This window comes from Myodes glareolus, chromosome 2, assembly GCF_982192425.1.
Source record: "Myodes glareolus chromosome 2, mMyoGla1.1, whole genome shotgun sequence".
NCBI classification, from domain to species: domain Eukaryota; kingdom Metazoa; phylum Chordata; class Mammalia; order Rodentia; family Cricetidae; genus Myodes; species Myodes glareolus.
This window is the reverse complement of record NC_142027.1, coordinates 93,315,252-93,341,912: the sequence shown is the minus strand read 5'-3', so window position 1 is coordinate 93,341,912 and position 26,661 is coordinate 93,315,252. Positions and strand designations below refer to the sequence as shown.

Below are 26,661 nucleotides of genomic sequence, written 5' to 3'. Positions count from 1 at the left end.
GGATTGGATTCCCTGGTACTGGAGTTACAGACAGTTGTGATTCAACACCTGTGTGCTGGGAATTGAACCCACATCTTCTGGAAGAGTAGCACTGCTCCTAACTGTTGAGCCATCTCTCCAGGTCCAAGATTAAAAAAAAAAAAAAAGAAAAAGAAAAAAAAAAGGGCACACTAAAGATCAAAGGATTGCAATTCCTGCTGAACTATTCCAGTAATATGACTTCATATTACAGGAACCAAGTACTGGAGCACTACCAGAAGCCAGTGGAGTTGGTGCCACCTTTTCAACTCCGATGACAGACAATGCCTCAGTGGATGTACAGTTGGCCCCCTGCAGCCATGGGCTATCTGTGGACATGACTCACTATAGTCTGGATATACCTGGGAAAAAAAGAATCCATATTGTCTGGGTACAGACTTGCCATTATCCCACAGTTAACACATCACAGTAATTACTTTCACAGTACTTAGACTGAACTAGGTATTAAGAGTTATCCAGTCTATAGGAGGACATGTGTAGGTGATGTGCAAAGACCTTATAGGAGAGCTGAGCAACCTTGCACTTGGTGCCTACAGAGGATTTGGAACCCACTCTCTGACCACTGATATTAAGGGTCCATTGCAATATTTTCCTTTCCCTTGAAAATGGTTTTGCTTTGCAGTCCAAGTGGTCTTTAATTCTTGATTCTTCTGCCTATGTCTCTCCAGTGATGGAACTGCAGGTGTGAGTCACCATGCCTAGTGCAGACACACTTCTAACAGAGGTGAGGACAAAGCTAGACAAATATGACTGATAGGATCAGTCTAGTATTCTCTGAGAAGTCCTCTCAACACAGGGCTATGTTTAGCTTGAAGGAGTAGTGTAACAGGCTACGAATAGCCTACCAGGATGTCAATCTCTGAACCCACCTGAATCTTTGCGCCTGGTGGTGCACAGGGCCTCCAAACCGCCTAGCAGGCGAGTGGTACAGCTGCGAGAGGAGAGCCATGTTTTTGTTCTGGTTGGGATTGGCTGCAAACTTCACTGTGATGGGCTCGGAGGAACCTGGGGGTTTATGACCATTGAAACTGGTAATTGCCTCTTCTGCTTCCGACCGTTTGTCAAACCGGATAAATGCAACCCCTCTGGATAAACCTTTTTAACAAACCAACAAAAATGGAGTTAGGGGAAAAAACCTTAAGGGCAGAAAAACAAAACTGAGAAGCAAAAGTCAAGTCTGTAGGCTGTGGTTCATTCAAACCAGGCACCTACATAATGAAATAAACTGAAAACAATTCCAAATATGCAAACAAATGAATAAAGAAAACAATGAATGATCAAAGATTAAGATTTCAGACTCTCTTTCTAGCTGAAGCAATGATTCCCTTGGAGGAGCAAAGGGGTAAACTCTGCTCTGAAGTACATTCAGAAATGGGTGATGGCTGCAAACACTGAAGAGTTTGTTAAGAAAGTATTAAGGTGCCTGCCCATCTTAGTGACATCTTTGAACTGGATTTCTGAATGTGGTCTAGAAGAGAAGGCTACCCCAATCTGACTAAATATTCTCATTCACATGACCAACTAAGGCTAACCTGGATGGGGTGATCCTTTTCTAGTCAGACATTTTTCAGTTTGAGATAGGGCTGGCCTCAAACTCACATATTGCCTATGATCTTGAACTCCCATTGTTTCTACCTCAAGTGCTTCAATTCCAGATATGTGCCACTACACCTAGATTATGTGTGCTAGGGACTGAACTCGGATCCTTCTGCACGTCAGGCAAGCATTCTACTAATGGCACTTTATTCCTGGTTTAGGCAAAGTTCCTTAGCACACAGTTAAAGAGTAACAATGATGGCCTAGAGTCTTCGGTGACCTCTGAAGTGAGCATGCTGTCAAATGTTCTCAAGTCTCTTCCCATATCTTGGTACTTTCCCTAATTACTTCTTAGAAGAACCCGAAATGTCATATAATTCATGTGCACAGCACCCAGGGATCTTATGGATTCTTTCTTCTGGGTTCAAAGGCAGCATTGCAAACCCCAACAAAACTTAAACCCTACTTAAAATGTATAGCATGCACTGAATTAGTGACTTCAGACCTTGCATTATGCCATGCTCTGATTCTGATATTTGAGCTCATTGTTCAACACCTGAAGGAATACCTGAAGACCAACCCTTGTCAGCAGGTGTTGTCTGCATTACTCTTACACAGCAAAATTGACAACTTGGTTGATCCTGGAAAGCTGAACCCTGACCTAACTTCAGGCCAGTATGATTCGAAGTTGTGGTTGGTTGGTACAAGGTCACCTTTAGAATGACTGTCATTCTATTTTAGACCTGTGACCAAGCTGAGGAAAAGACTGTGTCCAAGAAGGGCTTTTTTAGTTTTATGCAATTGCTTTAAAATAAAAACTACTTGAAAGAAAAAGGGGATAATATCTTATGAAGGAGTTAAAAAAACTCATGTCTGATGAAGTCATACTGCTGAAGATGACTCTGATTTGGGCTTTACTTTATTTTTAAATAAAAACAGATTTTTTTCCCCCACACAATTAGTTTTATTATGGTTTCCCCTCCCTGCTCACCTCAATCCTACCTGTAACTTCATGCTTGCTTTCTCTCATTTTAGAAAATAAACAGGGAAATAAAAACAAATAAACAAACCAGAAAAGAACAAGTATTATGAGACAAAAAAGTTTCAAAAATACCACTGAATTAGTTTTCAGTTGGTTGTCTACTGTGAGGCATAGGGACTGCCCTTAAGTGTGGTTTGAATACCCAGTGAGACTCCATTAGAGAAAACTAAGTTTTCCTTAGTGAGATGACTGCTTGGTTAGGGATGGGAGATAATGTCCACTTCCCTCTCTCAGTTCCGGCATCAGCCAGCTTGGACCTGCGCAAGCTGCTACTATCTCTGAGTTCATATGTGCCTAAGTCCTGCTGTGTCTGGAAAGCATTGCTTCCTCGGTGTCTTCCATCTCCATTGGCTCTTACTGTGACGCTTTTTCAGAAAGTTTCCTGAATTGGGCTTTCTTTTTGCTAATGTTTTCAGGATCAACAACAGAAACCAAGAACTGGCACAACTTCCAGATGTGTGAACTAAACACATTCACAATTATGAATAAAAAAAAAAACAAAAAAATTAAAAACTAGTTCTAATGACTATGGATGTAAATATCTTTTTAAAAATATTTATTTATTTATCATGTATACAATATTCTGTCTGTGTGTATATGTCTGCAGGCCAGAAGAGGGCACCAGACCTCATTACAGATGGTTATGAACCACCAATGTGGTTGCTGGAAATTGAACTCAGGACCTTTGGAAGAGCAGGCAATGCTCTTAACCACTGAGCCATCTCTCCAGCCCCAGATGTAAATATTTTAAAAAAGATTTATTTATTTTATTTTATATATGTGAATGCTTAGCCTATGTATATGTATGTGTATCACTGTGTGCTTGGTGTTTGTGGAGGTCAAATGAAGGCATCCAATATCCTGGAAATGGCAGCTATGAACTGCCATGTGGATGCTGGGAATTGAAATTGGTTCTTTGGATTAGTAGCAAGTACCCTTAACAATTAAGTCATCTCTCCAGCCCTACATGAAGATTCTTCTTTTAGTTTCTATGTGTAACAGCCCTGGCTGTCCTGGAACTTGCTCTGTAGACCAGGCTGGCCACAAACTTACAGAGATCTGCTTCCCTCTAAGACTAAAGGTGTGAGTTACCACCGTCTGCTACATGAAGATTTTTAAAAGAAGATCCAGTTTTTCTTCTTTTTTTAAAGGCAGGGAGGGTCCTACCATGCAGCCCTGAATGGCTTCAAACCCTCTGAGACCCAACTGCCTCGGTTTCCACGGTGATGGGATTAAAAATTTGTGCCACCATTTTTTTTTGTGCTGCTGTTGTTGTTTTAAACATTTATTTAGGCATTGTATGCACACTGTATGCATACACATTCAAGCAGACAACACTCATACATAAATACAACACTCATAAACAAAACTGTATTTAAAAATAATTGTGGTGGTTTGAATGAGAATGCCGCCACAGGTTCATATATTTGAATACTTAGTCCCTAGTTGTTTAAACTATTTGGGAAGGATTAGGAGGTATGACCTTCTTCAAGGAGGGGTGTCACTGGTGGAAGGCTCTTTGCCTTGTGGCTATGGATCAATCTAAACTCTCAACTGTTCCTTCCTTCTGCCATCATGAGCTCTAACCCTTTGAAATTATAAGTCAAATTAAGTCAGAGGATAATGTGAGGAAGCTGGTTCTCTTCTTCCACCACATAGAACCCATGGATTGAATTTGTTTGTCAGACTTGCGGGCACGTACCCTCACCTACTTAGTCACCACGCCAGCCCCAAATGCTATTCTGTTAAGTACTTTATTTTTTCCCCCAGTACCGGGAATGAGACCTGGGACCTTAATCACGGTATGCAGACTCTATGGTTGGGCCATGGTCCCACCCTTGGTTTTCTGAACTTTAAGTGCTTTTCATCCACAGAACTTAACACAAGTCTTCCCTTTCCAAACCCTTCCCTTCCCTTCCCTGGGAATGTTGAGCCTCATACAGTCTCAGCAAGAGTAGCCTCTCTTTGCAGCAGAAGCCCTGGGAGAGCAAGTCATACATCTTTTCACATGGCTTCATCTGTGGAAGGAGGGGCTAGGGAAAGGAGGGGAGTCCCGCCATGTTCTTGCTTAAAGTATCCTTTACTAAAGTGGCTGAGAAACAAAGTGAAGGCCAAGAGTAAAGTGTGAAATCATCCTAAGTCCACGGCTAATTAGGGAGAGGGGATGATATTGTGGTATATCTCTTGGACAAGGGAAAGAGACAAAGTCCATACAAACAGATGAGGGAGCTGACTGTAGAGGTGACACTTTCTGCATGGTGGGGCCAACTATGCCAAAGAAGCAGAGGCAGAGCCTCAAAGAAAAGTGGTATGTTTTGGGGGATGGGGTTCTGTTTCAGTTTCCCACACCCAGCAATGCTGGATCATGACTGATATAGGAGCCATATGCGATCTAGGGAGGAGGCTCAGGCAGAGAAACCTGTGTTGGCTTGGTCACCCACTGGCCAGTGGCTCACTGTTTCTCTCAACAGGTATTTCAGGGACTACTGACAATGTTCAGTGCAAACTGGGGGTGGGAGTTCCTGCTAAGTAAATACTTGGTTTGCTGATCATCCAGAGAAAGGAGCAAAACTGTGTGAGGGAAACTAGGCCTTTCTGCCATAGACTGCTCAGAGTAGTTGTTTATTGCAGGCTACAGGTCATACGCACCTGGGAGGTCTGCAGTGAGCCTGAACTTGAGACAAAGTGAAAAATCAACCCTGTGCAGTTATAAAGAGTGCCACAAGTTGCGCAAACGACTGAGCTGTACTTATCAATGGACTGGGGATGTTTAGGTTGGGCTGGGATGCAGCATGAGCATATGCAGTAGTGCTCAGCATTTTTATGTCCAGTATCCACACACAGTTTGGGATCCAAGAGATGGTCTGGGAGGGACCCGCCAAGAGGTCAGGATGGCAGAGACAAGAATTTACTGCTTTCTCTGGAAAGGACCATCACAATCATGAAGACTAAGGAAGCCCACCTGAAACAGCCAGTGGTGTTGGATTCAGCTCACTACAAGGTGGGGTCTTGAGACTCTAAGAGGAGACACCACTGATACCATGTGTTTGTAGTAAGAACTGCAAGTAACAGGTGAACAGCAACCTTTCCAACTATTCCCAGGGCAATGAAAGCTATCTGGGGGTAGAGAGAAGATGCCAGAACTTTGATATTTCTCCTATTTCCTAATGTTGGGTGGCTTCTTCTTTTTATTTCTTTTTCATTTTTTTCTGAGAGAGGGTTTCACTATGTCACCCTGGCTGGCTTGACACTTGCTATATAAATTAGGCAGATCACGAACTCAGACCTACCTGCTTTTGCTTCTCCAGTGCTGGGATTAAAGGTATGTGCCATTAGCCCTGCCCCCCAGGACTCTTTGAATGCTGGCTCAATCCCCTAGCCAAATCAAATGAAAACTAAGGTCTTCTCATGTCCAATTTGCCGCGTTTTGGAGGCTAACTAATAATATCTTTCTATCTTCCCTAGAACACCTGGTTCTATGCTCAGAGAGAAATCTTTGCTGCCTATCCTAGCTCCTGTCTGTACCTGTGGTCTGATCCACAAGGACCCTGGAGTTGATGATTCGCCCAAACCGAGAAAACATGTCCTCCACATCCTTCTGAGTCATGGTCCTCGGGAGCCCGCTGATGTACAAGTTGGCATCTTTGATGACCTCTGAGCTTGGGCGAGCATAGGATACCTTAAAAACAAAACAAGTCAGAATTAGGGCTAGCATATGGCCAAAGTACCATAGGAAGGGACCAAAATTTGGTGTTATGTAAAGCCAATGCTGTGGCATATAATTGCACACAGTACAATCTCATGTGATGGCATTTTCATGGCAGCTCACTACAGGCCAGCAGGGAGCTCAGACACCTTGTAGCATTTTCTCAGTTGGTCCACAGCATCTCTAACAAGCAGAACATTATTTCTATTACACAAAGAAAAAGAGACCATAGGCCCACAGCAGTTGGGATTCAAGTTCATGTTGTCTGCTGAAAACAGGACCTATGTCCCCAACCTGCACGTAACTTGTGGTATGGCAGACAAAAGCTGAGACCTTCTTGGAAAGGCTGTATCAACCCTTGCCAACAAGGAAGGCACTACAAAAGCCCAGATAAGAATGTTGCGCTGAGGTAGACCCAGTGGTCAGCATTTGAATGCTTGATGCTAATGCTTGTGCTAGGAGAAAAAAAAGGAACCCTAAAGGCAAGCACCCAAAGGTTTTGGGCATTTTTCCTGGTAGAGGCACTAGAGGTAGAAGAGACCTCAAAGACCAGGGGCAGCCTTGATCTTCAGTGAGACAGTATGGTCAGCAGGAGGCTTTTCTGCCAATAAAGGGCAGAATGGGACCTAAAGCTGAGTCAGGAAGCTAGGTAGAGAAGTGTGTGTGTGTGTGTGTGTGTGTGTGTGTGTGTACCAAGGGCTCCAGAAATGGGGTGGATGATACATGAGGAAGAAGAACTCAGATCTGTGTATTGAGGACACAAAACTGCTTAAACATGGCAGGGAGCTACTAACATCACGGCTAACATCAGAACTATTGGGGAGCTGGGCAGCAGTCTTTGAGGAAATAAAGCCGTGTATGGTGTATGTTTCACTATCTGTTCTCAGACCTTGGATACCAAGGTCCAACCTGTAGAGCAAGAGCTCTGTGAATACGTGGCCACTCCATTTACCAGGAGTTAAAACACACATGTGACTGTTCTGCTGTCCTTCACAGAGGCCCAAAGTGTTTATGTCTAGCATCAATCCTGCAGAATGCCCATTCATTCCTACCAAAGAGTAAGTACCCACAACTAAGGGCTTCCAACTTTACAAAAGAACTTGGTGAAAACCACCAAATTTTGGGCAGACCACTGAAAAAAGAAGGTAGCTTCCCCATTACCAGGCTGCCAGCTCTTCTAGGCTTTCCCAGGATTAGGCTAGATCAGCAGGGAGTTGCCATCTAAGACCAGTCTACCTTGCTTAGGCTGCATACAGGATCATTTTCTCAGCTTCTGATGAAGAACACAGAGATACAGGCATTCTGATATTGTGACTGAGTTTAGGACGAGCACTATCTGTACTTTTCAGAGCCAAATGCTAAGGAAAACTTCAATGCTAATGTCAGACATAACCACAAGAACTATTTGTCCTTTTTAGGCATTGCAAAGTTCAAAGTCAAAACTGAGTCAAATGTAGCAGCATTAGGGCATCTGGTACTGCTATGAGCACATGTTCCCTTTGAGTATATGGACACCACGAGGACCCTCTAAGTTCTCAGCAACACCTTTTCTTTAGTGTTAATCCAGTGTTTTCCTGTCCTCATCTTGAAAAATCTGTGGGTGAAATATATATTCAGATTCATATGTTTAAACCCTAATCCTCAGGATCATAGACTGTGACCTGGTTTGCATACAAATTTAGTTAAGAAAAGTCACACATGGGAGGCTGAAACCCTAGTCTGATGTAATTGTCCTTATAAAAAGGAAAAATCTGGACCCAGGGACAATGTCATGTAGAGATGAAGGTAGTGAACAAAGGGATGCTTTTATAACCCAAGGAATGACATGGATTGCCAACACCTGTTAGAATTTAGAGAAGCTTATGAAAGATCCTTTTTCAGGGCCCCTAGAAAAAAAGCCAACTCCACTAACCTTGTTCTAAGACTTTAGAGCAGTGAACCGGTTTCTGTTATTTAGGATATCTGGTCTGGGGTACTACATAAGCAAACTTAAAACTTACCTGAGCAAGTGGTTGTCACAGAACTCTGGTATCTACTTAATGCACAGCTCCCTTTGTCCCTATACTGTATGTACTACATTTACCACAGACTCACACAAACTGATTTTATTCAATTAACTCCATGAGAGTAAAACTTAGATGATCACTGATTCTCCATCAGCACCTAGAACAGTCAGGGGCAATAGTGGCATTCAATAAACACCTACTGAATGACTCAACCACAGTCACTGGTGATAAGAACACACATAATGAATCACACTGCTCCAGAGGTAGGGGCTGGGGAATAACAAGTTCAAGGTCAGTATGGGTTATATAGTGAAATCCTGACTCAAAAAAACCTAAAAACAAAAACACAACACAATGGGTGACCAAAATGAATGCTCCATTTCCTCAGAGCTCTGTGCTGTCACTTAAGTTTCAGGCACTTATATTCCACCAAGTGCTGGGAAGATGCTAAACTGGTGTTAAATGCCAGGTGCCAGAGCATCCAATTTCAAGCCTTGGCCTTCACCCCTCCTTCTCTCTCTCTGTCACATCCTGGGAAAACCATTTCACTTACTTTGGGCGGGGGGGGGGGGGGGGTACTGGAAAAGAAAAAGTCAGCTTCTCATACTCTATAGGGCTGTGGTGAAGACCCTGAGACACCATGTGGAAGAATCTGGCCTTCAATCATCCTGTTAAGTGTGAGTTGTGTGACTCACACACCTCTAGCAGGCCTGTAGAGCTGCACCCAAGTCTGATCAGTTTGTTTCCTCACTATAGTTGCCAGGCTGTCAGGCAGTCACAGAGAAAAGACGGTTAGGCATAGAGGAGCAGAACCCGTCACTCTGACCTCTACAACCAGAGTACAACATCAGGACCAATTAGGACACAAGAGACAAGTTAGCTATGAAGAGTTATAATCTGAGGCTGGTCAGATATAAGGTTTTTAGCTTTAGGGACAGAGTTTGCCTGGTTTCTAGTTTTCTTCCAGTACAGCTGCTCTTGCTTGGTGCCCCATCTATAAATGACACACCTAGCATCTATAGGTCCTGAGTCTGGAATACTCTTATCCCCCATTCTGGCTTGGTTAAGGCTTTTTCTCCAGATCAACACTGGAAATCTTAGAGGATCTCATATGGTACAGCCTGAGAAAAAGGTAGGAGCCTACTGGTACAGGCTCCCTCAGTCCAACCTGGGCAGTCACATGGCTCTTCGGTTGATGTTAATATGCATCATAGCGTTTGGGACAGGCCACAGAAGACCAGGCAATGACACAATGGGTCTTGTTCTTCATCTTTATTTGTATAATAATTGGTCTGGTCTTTTTCCTGGGTTCACCTTGAGAAATTTCTATAACTATTTAAATAGTTTGTTATTCAGAAGCATACGGCTTATATCTGGATTTATGCTAAAAGAAGGATCAAGATGAAGGCCAAGGTATCAGAAAGACCATGTTAGTGGCTACAAGGTTGGGACATAACAGTATCACGTCACATTTGTGTGCTGGGGCAGGTGGAGGGGGAATAAATGATGCTTTTAATATTATATGACAATAACTAAGTCAGCCCCATACATAGAATAAGACCTCCATAGAAACTTAAGACATGGGGCTGGAGAGATGTCTCAGAGGTTAAGAGCACTGGCTGCTCTTCCAGAGGTCCTGAGTTCAATTCCCAGCAACTACATGGTGGCTCACAACCATCTGTAATGAGATCTGGTGCCCTCCTCTGGCGTGCAGGCATACATGGAGGCAGAATGTTGTATACATAATAAATAAATAAATCTCTTTTTTTAAAAAAAAAAGAAACTTAAGAGATGATGCACGATGGAATACTTTTCATGGCCAAGACATTGCTCTTTTCCTTGATTCTGGACAGGGACATGAGTGCTCTATGTACTGTGTCTCTCTGCTTATTAAGTCCTGACTTTAGGCACAGCATAACAGGAATTATAAATTCTGGGAACCATTTTAGCGGCTTAGAATTTGAAGGGGTCAAGGGGGCTCCAAAATTTCAGCCAACTGGGTTAGAACTGCAGGTGTAGTTGGAAACACAGAATTGCATCTGCCATGAAAGGACAGCCTTATTGGGAAGAGTGCTCTTAAATTTTGGGGGGTTGTGGTGACCACGGGTGGCTGTTGTTAAGACAGAATTGTGAGACATCAGTTGGTATCATGCTGTGCGTGAGATGAGCCCATAAACATAATGGCCTTTATCATGCTGCATGGACATACCATCCTTGAACTCACAAGGGCAGTAAGGCAGGTGATAGAAGTCACCCAGATCTTCATCCCTGACAGCTAGCCCTGACTGGAGGCTCAGGAAAGGTTTGCTTGGTGAAGAAGAATCCTCTGAAGACAAAGGGTTCCAGAGAACATTGAGGAGCTATTATATGAATCTGGTAGTGTAGTCTCAAGGATGACAAACGAGTAATTCAGGCTGAGGGCCATCATGTCTGACTAAAAGGGACCTAAGAGATGCCGTAGGCAAGGGGTGAGGACTGACTTGGTATATACTCCTTTCCTACAACTTTTCATAGTGAGACTGAAAAGGTTACCAGTCACTTTGGGATAGTTACTGAAGTGTACATGGACTTCCCAAGATGCTCTAGGAGCACCAGGCCTCAGAATGACCCGTTCAGCACAGGAATGGATGAGGTGGGACCACACCTCTTTACCTTAATAGTTTTGGACTGGAGTCTCAAGCCATTCAGCGTGCTGATTGCTCTTTCTGCATCCTTTGCAGTCACATAGTTCACAAAGCCGTAACCCAAGCTGTGTCCTATGGAGAGAACATGACATTGGTAAACTAGCTGCCAATGAGCAATGAAGGGGAGGTACAAGGGCAAGGTCAGAAAAAGAGAAGACAACATAGCACAGCAAAATTCCAAGTGAGGTACTCTGGGGAACTACTGTTGAGATGATGGCAAATCTTGTCATCTTTGCAATTAACGAAGGCAACCTGTAATTAAAAGGTACTTAAAAACTGAGCCAGTGAGAAGGCTCAGTCAGTAAACAGTCTGATGACTTGGGACCAATCCCTAAACTCACACGGTAGAAGAACTGAATCAAAATATTCTCTGACTTCCTAATGTGAGCTATAGTACATGAACATATACAAAACAGAAATATAATGTTTCTCAAAAGAGAAATAATAATGTGTTACTGACTGCATTCTGAGAAAGGCTGCCCAGCAGTCCCAAAGGTGCTGGCTCCATTATGGGGCCTGACAAGAGGAGGTGATGATGGCCAGTGGCCAGAGCCTGTCGATTCTCTGAAACCTGAACTGCCAGAGAGTAAAGGCATTCTGGGTTCTGGCCCATCTAGTACTGGTTCCCTTTCTTTCCTGAGTCTGGGGAAACTGAACCTAGTGAAAAGATGGGAGAAACTAAACTGAGAATCCTAGGCCTGCCAAGTGGTCCTGGCCATAGGTTCACAACCCTGGCCAAACTCCCTCAGCTTCTTCTGGCAGCAGAGTCCACTATAACAATGTAATCAGCACACATTTGGAAATGAGAGGCGAGAGGAATGAAAACTAAGGCAGCAGCAAAGGATTCCAATGTCCTCTTTGTGAAATATCTAGGACATTCAGGAACACCTACCTGTCCACCTAGGAAGGGATACAGCAAGTAAGGAGAGGCCCAGGAAGATGAAGTTACTGGAGTGATAGGAAGGAGCCTTAGCTAAGACCTCTTACTGAGGGAGATTTGAACTTGACTCACATCTTGCTAGTTCATGCAAGCACTTTTCATTCTGTTCTGGGTTCCTGAGAGAACAGCTGTATGACAAGCCCACTGGATGCAGAGACAAGATCTCCTTGTTGTGAGTCTGCTGCAATCAGAACCCAGGAAGTCACCCCCTTTGCTGATAACAAGACCTGAACCAAGTGGAGAACCTAAAGTGTGCTTACTATTTTTTGTTTTATTGGCACTTTCCAATACTCAATTTTAAAAATTATTTTACTGCATTCGTGTGCATGTGTATTCATGTGTACCCATGCCACAGCAAGTATTTGGAAAATAAACACATTCCAAGAATCAGTTTTTTCCTTTCACCATGTTGGTCCCAGGTACAAAACTCAGGCTGTCACGGTTAGTGGCAAGCACTTTTACGTGCTGAGCTTACCAATCCAACTTCCTCAGATACCACATTTTTTAATACTAATTTTAAATTTACAGAAAAACTAAACAAAGTAAGAGTTCCCAGCTCACCCTTAGCCTTCTCTATCAGAAATATCTTCCATTACCATGGCATATTTTGTACAGTAAGTGAACCAATACTTGTTCAATGCTAACTAAATATTCACACTTGATTCCCCTGTCCTTAGTTTTCAATAAGCCCCCTCATTCTCCCTTTCAAAGTTAAAAATTTCACATGAGGCTGGAGATGGCTCAGTGGTTAAGAGCACCAGCTGAACAGGCTGCTTTTCTAGAAGACTTGGGTTCAATTCTCAGCACCCACATGGCAGCTCACAACTGTCTGCAACTCCAGTTCCAGGGGATTTAACATCTTCACATAAATATAGATGTAGGCAAAACGAATCAGCCCCCCCAGACACACACTAATGCATATGAAATAAAAATAAATGTGTTGACACCTCCCACCCATTCCCACCTCTTCAATTCCTCCCCATCCCTTTCCCCTTTCCCTCCTATCTATATATGCTCAATTAAAAACAAACAAACAAAACCCACAAACCACTAAATCCACTTAATGCTGCACAAATGAAGTTGCCATTTATTGGAGCAAGGTAGCCCCTCATCAGGAGCTGTACCCACAAAGGAAATTTACTCTCCTTTCCCCAGCAATAATCAATTGCTAAGAACTTCTTAGCTAGGGCTAGGACTTCATGAGTCTCTCCTGTCATCCCCCATCTATGCTGGGATTCAGACTGCTTTGATCTTGTGTATATCTTATGCACAAGTCATAATTGTACAACAGCAGCACAAGCACTATATAAGCAATAAACCACTTTCTGTTTGATTTAAAGCTTTGTTCACATCCTTGAACACTCAAGCCTACTAACATTAACCAGGCATTAAACATGTAGCTATGCCCTAGATCTCAGAGATCTTAAAAACTGTTCCCTACTGCGTAAGATTACCCTTACATTATCTCATCAAACATCAAGAAATTGAGCTAGTGCCTACCTGGAACCTTCAACCCTATTGACTTAGCATTCATGGTACTGGAGGGTACTCTGCATTGTACAACAGGAGAACAGTAATCACCAATCTAGTTGTAAACCCAGTGATCTACAAGATGACCTGCTGCAAGATATGCTGTACAATAGTGGCACAAATATCAGAGTAAACAACAACTCTTTGACTGGATGTTTAAGACACACTCCATGAGATGGAACCCATACCCGATATTGCTTGAGTCACCAAGAACCCAACACTGGAAAGGACGTGGACCTGGGGAAAACCAACTATGCTATTGTTCTGTTAAAGGAACACTGCAATACAATGACTCCTAATGATATTCTGTTAAATCCAAATCAGTGCTTCACTCAGACTTCATCGGAGAAGTTTCCTCTTGGAGTAACAAACTAACAAAGAGATCAACAAATGGACAATGTACAGAATAAGAGATTTTGGAGCACCACTCAATCCTAGATGGGATGTCTCCACCAAACTCCTTCTCTTGAGGCTTAGGAAGCAATTGCAGAAGAGGAGGTGGAAAGATTAAGAGCCAAAGGGGATGGAAGACTACAATGAAGCAGGGTTCTCCAGACACAACAGGACTGATGAACATATGAACTCATGGATACTATAGCAGCACACACAGTGCCTGTGCAGATTTAAGCCAGATTTGGGGAGGAGTGTCTCAGCATTTAGAGTGGGAAGTGTACATGGGATCCTGCCCCTAAGAAACAAACTATCTATAACTGATACTTGCAAAGGAAAAAATTAGCTTTCTCTAATGGAGTCTCACTGGGTATATTAACAACACTTCTGTGCCAGCCTCATGCTCAGGATTAGTTGGCCAACACAAAATGAACTCTTGGTCTTTTAGCAGACTTTTTGTCTCTTCGCTTGTTTGGGCATTTGTCATATTGGTCTTTTGCCTGTATATTTGGATTTCCATTTTTTTTTGTGGGCCTTTCATGCTTGTTTATTCCCCCTTTGTTTTTAAAAGGGAAGAGGGGGTGGATGGCATGGAGTTAGGTGGCTGGGTAGGACCTAGGAGGAGTTGAGGTAGGGGAAAAAGTGTAATCAACATTAAAACAAAACAAAACAAAAACAATCCCCCTTAAACTCTGCTCCCTAAGTTCCTATCTTTCTACCCATAGATCAGTATGTCTCTCAACCCTCATCAGAGAAGCTTTTTTGCAGTAGATGATGATCAATGCAAAGACCCATAACTGGTTGACACACACAGAATAAGAGAATGAAATGGTCAATACCTTATTCTTTGAGACAATCACTCTCACTGCAGCTAGATTTAGCTGATTTAGATAAGCAGACCAGCTGGCCTAAGAGCTTCAATGATTCATCTATCTCCTCCTCCCATTCCATGCCCCAACAATGAGATTACACAGACTTAAAAAAAAAGGATGTATTATGCATTTATTGATTTATTTATAGTGCTCTGCCTGCATATATGTCTGCATGCCAGAAGAGGACACCAGATCTCATCATGTTGTGAGTCACCATGTGGTTTCTGGGAATTGAACTGAGGACCTCTAGAAGAGCAGCAAGTGCTCTTAACCTCTGAGCCATCTTTCCAGTTTGATTACAGAGTCTTTTTATGTGGAGAGTTTGACTGTTTTTCCCAACTCAGGTCCTTAAGCCTGCATAGTAGGCACTTTTAAAAAAGCTATCTCTAGCTCCTTGTTTCCCATTTCTAACAAAGAATTTCTAGAGACTTGGCATTATAGCTCTAGACAAAGTGAGCACCTGCAGCAGGGCTGTAGGGCTAGAACTATCATCCAGTAGTCACACTACAGAATACCACCAAGAGTGCTAAATCGGGGACATAAAAGGTCTCAACTGCAATATATCTGGGCTACACATTTCTACCTATCTCTTCAGAGTAGCTAGGCTATTGTACCTCCAAGCAACTGCCGTTTAATGCTTCTCTGCCAACCCCCTACCATGTTCAAGCAACACAGCCCATCCGATTTACCCTGACCCCAGAAAGGGAGCACTTATTTTTCTCTTGTAGGCACCACTGCTTTTGGGCTTGCTTGTCTTTCTTCCTTACTCATGAGGCTAGACGACCTGTCTCTTTTACCATCAGATCTTCTGATACAGTATTTGTGGCACAGGGGTAGTAAGATTGCGGAAGAACTTTAGTATGGGCAGCTGAGTAGACAGCTGGTAGGAGGCTTAAAGATGAGGCAAGGGCAGTAGCCCCCATATGACTGTGTATATTGCAGTGGGACACTTAGACTCTTAAGATCTTTCTTCAGTCTGGTACTCAAGACACTGCAAATCTTTTTCTTGTTGCTTCTGTTGACAAGGACCAAAGAGCCTTATAGGGTTCTGTCTTTTGTTTTTTTAGAGAAAGGAGACATCAGTCTGAGAGAGGCCTGAGGACTAGGGAACAGTACTGGGGACAAACAAAGATTCTAGATAGGCTGTTGAGAACTTGGGTAGGAAGACTGGCCTAGAGTCAAGGTCAGATGGCCAAGGCTCTGGAGATGGGATAAATAGTACAGGCAAGAGGAGAAGAGAATAGGAAGGGAATAGATATGGAGAATAAGCAAACCATGGCTCTGAAGTCTGAGAATGTCTCAGAGGCTGGTTGTACCCCCTCCCCCCCTTCTAACTGCAGAAACATAATTCTGCCATCTATTTTCTGGCTGACCCAGTATTAGTATCACTCTCCAAAAAGTTAGAATGCAGACAGTATAGTTTTCAGAGTAGCTGAGTTGGTGTGTCTGGTGGTTTGTGTTTCTCCAAGTTCCCAGACACTACTGATGGTCAGAGGACAGACATTGGGAGTGCTTCACTTGAGGAACCCCCACATGGAGCACCACGTATGTCATCTTATTAAATGCTCCCTGGTACATATGGACCAGTATCTTGCATTTCCAAACATATTTCTCTGTTCAGACAAGAGTTACAACTGAAAAGATGATGCCTCAGCTTTTTGCCTCACCTTGTCTTTTGTGCTTCTAGGAACAGGGAGCTGAAGGTATGCACAAGTAAGGTGAGGACTCCTGTGCAGTGTGACAAGGTGGGCACTGTGAACTCTTTCTTTAAAGAGGAACTCCAGACACAGGGTGTAGGTGACAGAGAGAAGAAACCTGGCAGTTAAGAAAGAAATAGTAAAGGAACAAAAGGAAAGGTAAGAGGCAAAGGACAAGGAGGGTGTTTTACAGAAAATAGAAAGATGGTCAGCAAGAAGGTGGAGATGATGGGCTCCACTTAAAATACAGGTCAGCTGGCAGAGGAGGAATCTTGCAGGGCCCAGGGCATTGATTGCAAGCAAGCATTGGTGGAAGGGAGGGCCAGTTGGCTACTGGAACCATAGGAGTTCTTAGAAGGAACATTCTTATTTGCTGATTTACTACTTCCAGGAAGATTCTATGGAAATAGCAAGTGAGCAGAGTGATGCAAGGTAGTCATCTCTATGGAGCTTATAAACATTAGATACAGAATACTAGACAACCACTGTGATGATGGGATAATACGATGTCCAGCAGGGATAGAACATGTTCAGATAGGAAGAACAGTTTGCTATATAGCTCACAGTACCAAAATTACTTATAGTGGATATACAACAAACAGGGTTTGAAAGAAAATGTATCTAATGGCAAATTATGTGTAATTTGAGTTTTATTTCCTACTTGTAATGTTTACTGTTTCTGTTGCTTTTAGTTATTTGTTTTTGAGACAGGGTCTTACTATGTAGCCTGATTCTGCCTCTAAAGTGCTGAGATTAAAGGTATGTGCCATCACATCTGGTCAGTTTTTTTTTTTTCTTTTTTAATGAAGAGCAAAGATGAATCATGCCACTGAAAAACTTGGCAATGTGTGGAAAGGCATTCTTGTAGAAGGAACATTGTTCAGCAGTCCTGAGAGCCAGAGTAGGCATGTTGTGGAAACAAGCAACTCAGTCCAGGCTGAAGGTGGGTGTTGGGCACAAGCAGATGATGAAGGCTATAGATTCAATCCTGAGTACATGCCAACAAGATGACAGAGAGACAGGGAATCATGAGGGTTGAGGGCTGACTGATCCCTCAAGGGTGATACAAAACGGCTACAGGTTGCACGGTAAACTATGGTATCAGATAGATGCTGTGATGACACCCTGTACGTAGTGTTTGTTGATAGAAATGTCAACAGTAAACACACTGTCTTCAACAAAAGGACTTATACCTGGCTGGCCAGAAACACCAGAAGGTTCTTAGTCAACAAAGTGAGCCTTCTCTTCATCCTAGTCACCCTGTCCCTTTTTCTGCTGCCATTAGTGCTTAGTTGACCCATACTAAAAAACTGTAAAATGAATGTATCAGATTTGAAAGTGTTTACCTCAGTGCAGTATAGGTTGCTATAAAAACCCACAAGCCAGAATCTTATGATGACTAGCTAGAGCCAGGGAAGGTATTCTTAAACCAACAGAGACCAGAACCTGAAGAGTTTAGGAGGAAGGGAGTAATTGGGCCATATGGAAACTAAAGAAGTCCCTTTGCTATACTGAGGAAGTCTGGAAGAAGGAAAGGCTTGGGTAACCAGTGAAGAGGTCACAGCAATAAAGCAGATAATGGTGTCCTAGTCTAGGATGACTCTTGAGGTAAAAGGAAAACAGGGAAAGTCTACAGAAACACCGAGGAGAATGAATTATGGGACCTGGTACTTCTGAGTGGAACTACTTTGTAGACAGTGGTTCCATCAGCTAAGACAAAGACACAGAACAGTATGGAATACATTGGTTGTGATGCAGAAGTGCCTGGAGCTCAGGAGAGCTGTTTGGTAAGAAGTAGCAAACTAAACTCACCCTGATTATCAGCTCTGGAAAAGAAAGAGGGCCATGGAATAATCTGAACTGCAAGGCTGGGGAAAGGAGAAGTTGTGATAGACAGAGTGTGGCCTTGAAGGCAGACAACCAGCCAGGGGAAGAGGATGTTTCTAGAAGTACAGAGAGGGAATTTGATATTGACAGCCTATACAAGGGAAGACAACAGAGCACTCCCATTCTCATGCCAGAATATCATCTTTTTTGCCTCCTACAATCACTCAGAACAATGTCTAGAGACATATATTAATGTTCACAACTCAGAAGGTGCTACCAGTTTCAAGTGGGTAGAGGAATGATGCTCAAAATCCCTCAATGTGTAATCAAATTTCAGGCTGCAGCATCTAGCTCCAAATTTCAGAGTGCTAGAGGACATCAGCGAACTCAGGAAGGACTCTGGAGCCCTGGCTGGCTGATCTTCAAGAAATCCAAGTAAAAGTGTGTGCCTGGATAGCTCATGGGTCATAAGGAGTCAGAGAGGGAAAGGGCCCAGGGAAGAGAGAGGACAGATGTTAGTTCTACTGTGAAATAGTAGGTGGCCATCTGCTCCAACTGAGGACCAGTTGAGGGCTGGAGGAGAAAGAGCACACATAAAGGATATGAAGGATGGGACTATCCACCATGCTAATCAGCAGGTCTGGGACTGGTCCTAGCAGCATGCCTAGCTAGAGAGATATAAAGGACTCTTTTGCTGGGGTAGGCAGGCTGACCTCCAGCTGGGGGAAAAGAAGACAAGGGACTAGGCAGAGTGAGGTCACTAAAAAACAGATGAACAGTGAAATTTAAGGCCACAGTCCTAGAATCAGTAAGTAAAAATATTTTGACAATCAGGAGTAAAATAAGGGTAGAGTGAGTGTCTCAAATATACCATTCATTGAATAGGAATGAAAGTCTGTTAGCTAAGAAGTTGCTGAGCTAAACAGATACAGTCTCCACAACACCCAACACTGCCTACAGTTCAGAGAGAAGCCTTATATCTGGGAACCCAACTCACTTTTTAATCCCACTTCCACTGCCTCTAATGCTCCCAATTCCCCAAGACTAGTTCTTTCGGGACTAACCCTGCATAATCTAGGTGTTCCTAAATATAGCCCATATTCCTCTGAAGTCCAGAGAAAGAAATCAGGGTATGAGAACCAAGAGCTAGACTCCAAAGTCCAGAACTGAAGATACTGCTGAGAACCCTTTCCAGCAAAACACAAGCCAGAGAAAGGGATCCAAAAGCCCTTTGGGCATGATTCTTAGGCAGAACAAAGCCCTGAACAATCTAAAATTATTCAATCTGTGTTTAGGTTTTTTTTTGTTGTTGTTTGCATGTTTTTTCGAGATAGGGTTTCTCTGTTTAACAGTCCTAGCTGTCCTGGAACTTGATCTGTAGACCAAGTTGGCCTCAAACTCACAGAGATCCACCTGTCTCTGCCTTCTAAGTGCTGAGATTAAAAGGAATGCACCACCACTGCCTGACTTCAATTTATGTATTATCTAAAGTTCTTTTTAGATGGCATTAAACCAGACTTGGGATTGAAAGGGGAAAAGGGCTTTTAGTTTAAGAACCTCATCTGATGAGTGATTTCTCTGGACAATGATCCGACAGGCTGTACAGGGTTATACAGGGATCAGTATATTTGGGTGACTGGAAACATGTTGAAGGTGGATGAAGCAAGACAATGAATATACCACATGTAATATACATTTCTTTTGTTCACACATACTTGTAGTTTTCCATAATACAGAAAGAGTATGTTTTAAAAAAAAATCTTTTAAATTAGTTTCCAAGATGAATCCAGAATCCTGGAAACTAAATAGCTGGATACCTCAAAGTACTACTTGTTTCCCAGTCAGGCAAAGTAGAAAGGGAGGGGGGCAGGAAGGGCAGGAAGGAAGAAGAGGACAGTGACTCCTAAGAACAACACTGCACCCAAAAGGGAAAGAAATGAGGCAGGACTTTGCAGCACTGAGTTCCTGAAGCCACATTCTCAGAACTATGAGGTCAAACCTGAGGAGGCTGTAACAGGAACCTGGCTTTTTACAAACACCTATGAGGTAGGTATAATCAGGACTTTCAAGTACCACTGGCTTACACTTAGAAGTACCAAAGGTCTGGAGTCACACTAAGAGAGTATACAAGGCTTTCAGGCATCTTGCTCCTGACTTAGAGATCCAGCTGGTGAAGGGTTCACTTATGCATAAAGGTTTGCATTCACAGAAATGAACTTGTCAGTGCTTGGCCCAGCAGGGTCTCTTCTACATGAGGGAAGTTATCAATCTGTGCAGAATTATTTGGCGCCATACAGTTTTCAGAGCATTCCATTTCTTGTACCCCATCTTTCTCCTTTCATGTCTTATTTTGTACATGTGGATTTTGTTGTTAAGTGAGGATCTCTCTACCTAGCACTGGCTGTCCTGGAATTGACTACATAAAACAGGTTGTTCTGGAACTCACAGAGATCCACCTGTCTCTGTCTCCTAAGTACTGGGATTAAAGGTATTTACCACCACAACTGGTACGAATGTTTCATCTCACAAAAAACCCAAGCTCTTTCGGGGGAACCTACTTTCAGATTTTACCAAGATGTACTTGATTTTTAATTATGGGATCTGTGTGTATGGTGTGGTGGTGGTGTTATGTGCATATGAATGTGTGTCTGTGTGGAGGTCAGCAGAGATTATAAGCTCCCTTAGAGCTGGAGTTACCAATGCAATGAAGGGGATGTAGGAACCAAACTCAGCCTTCTGCAAGAGTGGAAAGTGTTCTTAACTGCTCAACCATCTCTCCGCAGTTACTCTGTACTAAGGAAGTTACCAGAAGGGAAACCAGTGCTTAACTGGACAGCAACCATGACCCCTTCCAGAAATCTCTCAGGCTCTTTACCTGCTACTTTATCCCGAATAAGTTTTGCAGATTCAACCTCGCCAATGCTGCTGAATAGACTCCGTAATTCCTCCTGGGTCATGTTCTGAGGGAGGTAGTTGACAATTAAATTCGTTCTCCCAATATCATCCCTGCAGTCTTCGGCCATGTGGTCTTCATAACCATTAGACATTGTATTATTTAAAAATCTGCAAAGAAAAATAAGATCAGGTAAATTCTAACTGTTTATGTGCATATGTGAAGGTAAAGATAAATGATAACATTTGCACTTAAGGAATTTTCCTTTCTGCACTAGAAGATCAATTACTAAGGAGATGGTTTAGTTTGTAAAGAGCCTACTGGCACAAACATGGAGACATGAGTTCATATCCCTGGCACCCATATAAAAGTTGGATGAATTGGCACATACTTGTAATCACAGTTTAGGGAGCTGGGAACATGACAGAGAGACTCGTGGAACTCTTTGGCCAGCCTAGCTGAATCAATGAGCTTCAGGTTCAGTGAGAGACCCTGTCTCAAAAAATAAGGTGGAAAGTGTTTGGTGGACACTACCATACACCTCTCCTCACCACAGCCAATGTGTTCCACAATGATCTTGTCCTGTCTTACTGATAGTACTGCCATTTACAGAGTAGCTCTTCTTAGTAGCACTCACATGTTCAAGCACTTGAATACTTGATTCCCAGATATGGTACTGTTTGGGGAGGTGTAATCTTTAGGAGGTGAAGTTTTGCTGAAGGAAGCCCCTGGAGGTAGGCTTTGCATTTGCATTTACTCTTGCCCCATATCCACTTTGTCCTCTGTGCTTTCTGTCGATGGAGATGTGATTTCACGCCTTACTACCCCTGGCTGCCTGCTGCCACATCTCCTTCATCATTAGAGTCTCTCTCTGGAACTGTAAGCTCAAATAAACTTCCTTCTGTAAGCTATCTCTGGTCATGGCATTTTAATACAATGTGATAGAATTCATTCACTATTGACCTCTAGCCTCCACATAAACTTGTAACCCCATACACACGTAAGTAAGTACCCATATGAATACACACCATATCCACCCACCTATACCCATACAAAGAGATCAACTGTGGTTACAAACAGTTGCTTTATCATTAATGACCTAAAAAGAAATGAGCTATTGTCTTAGTTAAGGTTTCTATTGCTGTGAAGAGACACTATGACCATGGCAACTCTTATAAGGGAAAATGTTTAATTTCTACTGGCTTACATACAGGTCAGAGGTTTAGTATGTTATCATTATGGTGGGAAGTATGACAGCATGCAGGCAGATATGACACTACAGAAGGAGCTGAGAGTTCTACATCCTGATCCACAGTCAGCAGAAGACTGTGCCACACTGGGCATGGCTTGAGCATATGAGACCTCAAAGCCTGCCTCCACAGTGACACACATCCTCTAACAAGGCCATACTTACTCCAACAAGAACATACCTCCTAATAGTGCCGCTACCTATGGGCCAAGCATTCAAACATGTGAGTCTATGGGGGCCAAACCTATTCAAACCACCACAACTATTAAGCCACAAAAAGACAAGGAGAAACTTTCATTTTCTAACACTGGCCTATGCCCCCAGCCTTAATTTTTCTATCTTACTTTTACCTGGTATTGGAAAGCACACCCACGATCTTGCGATTAACAGGCAGTACTCTACCACTGAGCTAACCTCCCAAAGTTCCTAGTCCTTATTTTATTTAAAAACAATTATTTGTGGGGTAGGGGTAGGCTCTGGGATCAAACCTAGGACCTTGAGCATGCTAGGTAAGCACTCTGTCACTAAGTTACATCCCTCTCAGCCCAGTAAGCAAGAACTTTAAACACATATTATTAAGTTAAAGAAAACAGTCTGAAATACCATACTGTATGATTTCAATTGTATGACAGAAAAGGCAAAAACTGTGGGAATAGTACCAGGTACGGTAGTCCATGCCTATAATCCCGACACTTTAGAAGGCAGAATTTCAAGGCTATCCTTGGCCACACATTAAGTTGAAGACCATCACAAGATATGAGATCCCAACAATAAAAACACCCTCCACCGAAACAAAATTAGGGCCTGCAGAGATAGCTCATAACTTTCGGTTCTTAAACAGGATCCAAGTTTGGTTCCCAGCACCCATATGGCAGCTCACAGTAATTTGTAACTCCAGATCCAGGAGACCTGACTTTTTTTAACCTCTGTGGGCAGCAGGCATGTGTATGTGCACACATACGTGCACACTACACACACTCACATACATTAACTGCAACAAAAGTATCCGACTGTAAGATGTGGATAACAGAGAAAAGGTTGTTGGGGAAGGATATAAAAAGAATATGGCTTATTTTTTGAAAATTTATTCTTATTTATTTTTATTTTACATGTATTGGTGTTTTGCCTACATGGATGTCTATGTGAGGGTGTCAGATCTTGGAGTTACAGACAGTTGTGAGTTGCCATGAGGATGCTGGGAATTGAACCCAGATCCTCTGGAAGAGCAGGCAGTGCTCTTAACTGCTGGACCATCTCTCCACCCCCCAAAATTTACTTTATGTGTGTGTTTCGTCTGCTTATATATAAGTGCACTTCATGTGCTTTCTGTCTATGGAAGCCAGGGGACTTAATGCTTACATTAAGTCCCCTGAAACTGGAGTTATTAATGGCTGCAAACTATCACATGGGTGTGGGGAACCAAAACCTGGGTCCTCTAGAAGAGAATGGCTGAGCCAACTCTAGCCTAAAATTACATTTATTTTGCGTGTGCACATATGCATATATGTTCAAGAGCATGGATGTCAGAGGATAACCTGTGAAAGTCAGTTCTCCCTTCCTTTAAACTGAGGTCATCAATTAGACTTAACAGCAATCACCTTTATCAACTGAGCCATCTTACCAGCTCCTCACTAGCATCTTTATAATCTTTTTATAAAACTAAAATTACCCTACAAAATAATTCTATTAACACACAATAACAATTCCAAGTTCAACCATGTTCACCAACAGTGCCTTTTCTTTTCTTTTTAAAATGCAGTCTCACTTTTAAGCCAAGCTGGCCTGGAATGAACTATGTAGCTCAGAGTGGCCTCAAACATGAAGATTCTCCTGTTTCAGCTTCCCAAGCACTTGGATTACAGTTTTGAGCTGTCACATTTGGATAAGAGGATGTGTGGGGGGAGGGGAGTGACAGAAGTCTCATGTAGACTAAGATGGTTCACAGTTCACTACGTAGCTGAGACTAGACTTAAACTTTTGGTCCTCCTACCTCTTTCCTAAGTACTAGGATTACAGGTATGTTGCCACCTGGCCTGGCTCAGTAAGCACCTTTGAAGAGTCCTGGGGATGCAGCTCAGTAACAGAACACGCACAAAACCTTAGGTTCTATCCCTAGTGAGTGAGCATGACTATCCACAAACATGGCTTTAAAGAACCATATAAAGGAACCCAAATGCCAACCTAGTAAAACAGCTCAAGCTCCTAAGAGAAAAAGGTCTGTGTGTCTCAAGAGTGTTCCACTCCTAACTGCCTTTTCTTATCCCCATTGTTAAAGGATAACAAGGAACCTGTGTTCCCTGTTATATGTGCCCTTTTCTCCCCCAACGACACAGCAATGAAGCGAGAGTGAGTGAGAGCGAGCGCAAGAGAGAGATCACAGTTGCACTCTGGAAAATCCACTTTCAGAGGCAAACTGCCCCTGCTCCAAAGGACAGCTTGGGAGCAACATCTGCATAGATGCAGCTAATAGCATCAACAAGATCACTCCTTTGAAAACACAGCCCACACCTGGTTTGCTCACAGACATTGTGGTGCAGTGGTCTAATCTAGGAGGCCCTTCGACCTTGCTTCTAAATTCCTAGCCAACACTTCACGTATGCTCACCTGTCTGAAGGTCTCAGTGGGCAGTCCACCCCTTCCTCCAGATGTGTAGCTCTACATTAGTTGAAAATTCAGCACCCAGAAGATATAAGCCTTTGCCTATCTTTAAAAACACCTTTGCAGAGGTTGGGTGTGGGTACACACCTGTAATTCCAGTACTTAAGCAGTAGAGGCAACAGGATCAGGAATTTAAGGCAGTGCAGTAAGTTCAAGGCCAGTCTGGGCTATATTTAACTCTATTTCAAAAGAAAATAAAAACAAAGAAAAGCTTTTTAGATCTAAGTAGCAGAACATGTGCCTAGTACACAGAAGGAACTAGATTCCACGTCTAGCACCTTAAGAAAAAAAAGGGCTTTGTTAGAGACTACATAAAACTGAACACAACTCTTGCACAGACATTTTACTCTTACTCTTTGAATCACTTAAAGGGGAATTATTGAGGCCTGGTTCCTAGAAGTGTTCAGGTTCGCACTCTCCTAACTCTCAAACATGTAAACAGTAAAAACTCCTCAGTGTTTGTTACTCAATTAAAGATGTGCAAGTTTCTTCCTCTCTATAAGGTATGTTAACATCAAAAAAGAGAAGCCTAGCAAACCAAGTATCATAAAATTAAAAAGCTTTATGGCAAAAATCACAAGAAACAAAGACAAGCAGTAAGAGACTGGAAGAATGCATCTGCTATGTATCATTTTGATCAGTGACTGTCATGCTAGGAAATTCACCCATCAGGGGACAGGATGTGATGATGTGTGCAGGCATTCTTGGTTAGCACCAGTATGTACTTGCCCACACACTATCAGTATCTAGTGAGCAGATTCCAGGATGCTGTTAATTAAGACACAGGATAATGCCAACAATCAAGATGTACCTAGCCTAAAATGTCAACACTGCTAAGGCTAAGTAAGTTGATTTAATGCATCTACAAATTAATAATTAAAATCCAAAACATTATCAACAGAAAGGCATATAAACTACAACTTCATGGTGACAGCCAAAGATGAGAAACTCATGAAAAAAAGCTCAACCTCATGAATAAAAGAAAAAATGCAAATAAGGCTGGGGAAGTGAACTCAGCTGGGAGAGCACTTGCCTAGCATGTACTAAGTCCTGGCCTAACCCTGACACCATGTTGGGCACAATGGCACATTGATATCATTCTGGCATCTGGGAGGTAGAAGCATAACCATGTTCACCTTCACAGTTCGGAATCATCTGGGACAATTATTCCCAATCTTCCTAATACTGTGACCCTTTAATACAGTTCCTCATGTAGTGACACCCAACCAAAAAATTATTTTAGTTGCTGTTATAAATATCTGATATGTGACGCCTGTGAAAGGGCCGTTTGTTCCCCCAAAGGGGTTGCGACCCACAGGGTGAGAACCACTGGTCTAGGCTAATATGAGACACTCCTCCACTCCCACTCCCCCAAAAGCTGGCGGGATGAAATGACAGACTATTTTTACTGGTCATATAGGATGGATAAAATCCTTCAAGTAGGGAGAAGAGACTGGTACATAAGACAGCACCACCTTTTTGGAGAGGTTTAGAGCTCCTACCAATCTCAAGACTCAGGACATGAAATCAACCTTCAAAAACAGAACATAGGAATCTGTCCTGCAGCAATGACCACACAGATGCAGGTTAGT

At 42.7% G+C, this 26,661-nt stretch overlaps 1 protein-coding gene across 1 annotated transcript in view; it reads right to left on the bottom strand.

The window, feature by feature from the left end:
• Elavl1 (ELAV like RNA binding protein 1) overlaps window positions 1–26,661 on the bottom strand; it is a 41,725-nt gene that overhangs the window by 6,030 nt on the left and 9,034 nt on the right. Inside the window, exons 2-5 of the mRNA XM_087903035.1 lie at window positions 21,145–21,332; window positions 10,982–11,085; window positions 6,143–6,296; window positions 909–1,134 (exon numbers count right to left, since the gene is read on the bottom strand). Of these exons, the coding sequence (XP_087759161.1) occupies window positions 909–1,134; window positions 6,143–6,296; window positions 10,982–11,085; window positions 21,145–21,316 (656 nt within the window). The 5' untranslated portion in view covers window positions 21,317–21,332. The remainder of the gene's footprint in view (window positions 1–908; window positions 1,135–6,142; window positions 6,297–10,981; window positions 11,086–21,144; window positions 21,333–26,661) is intronic.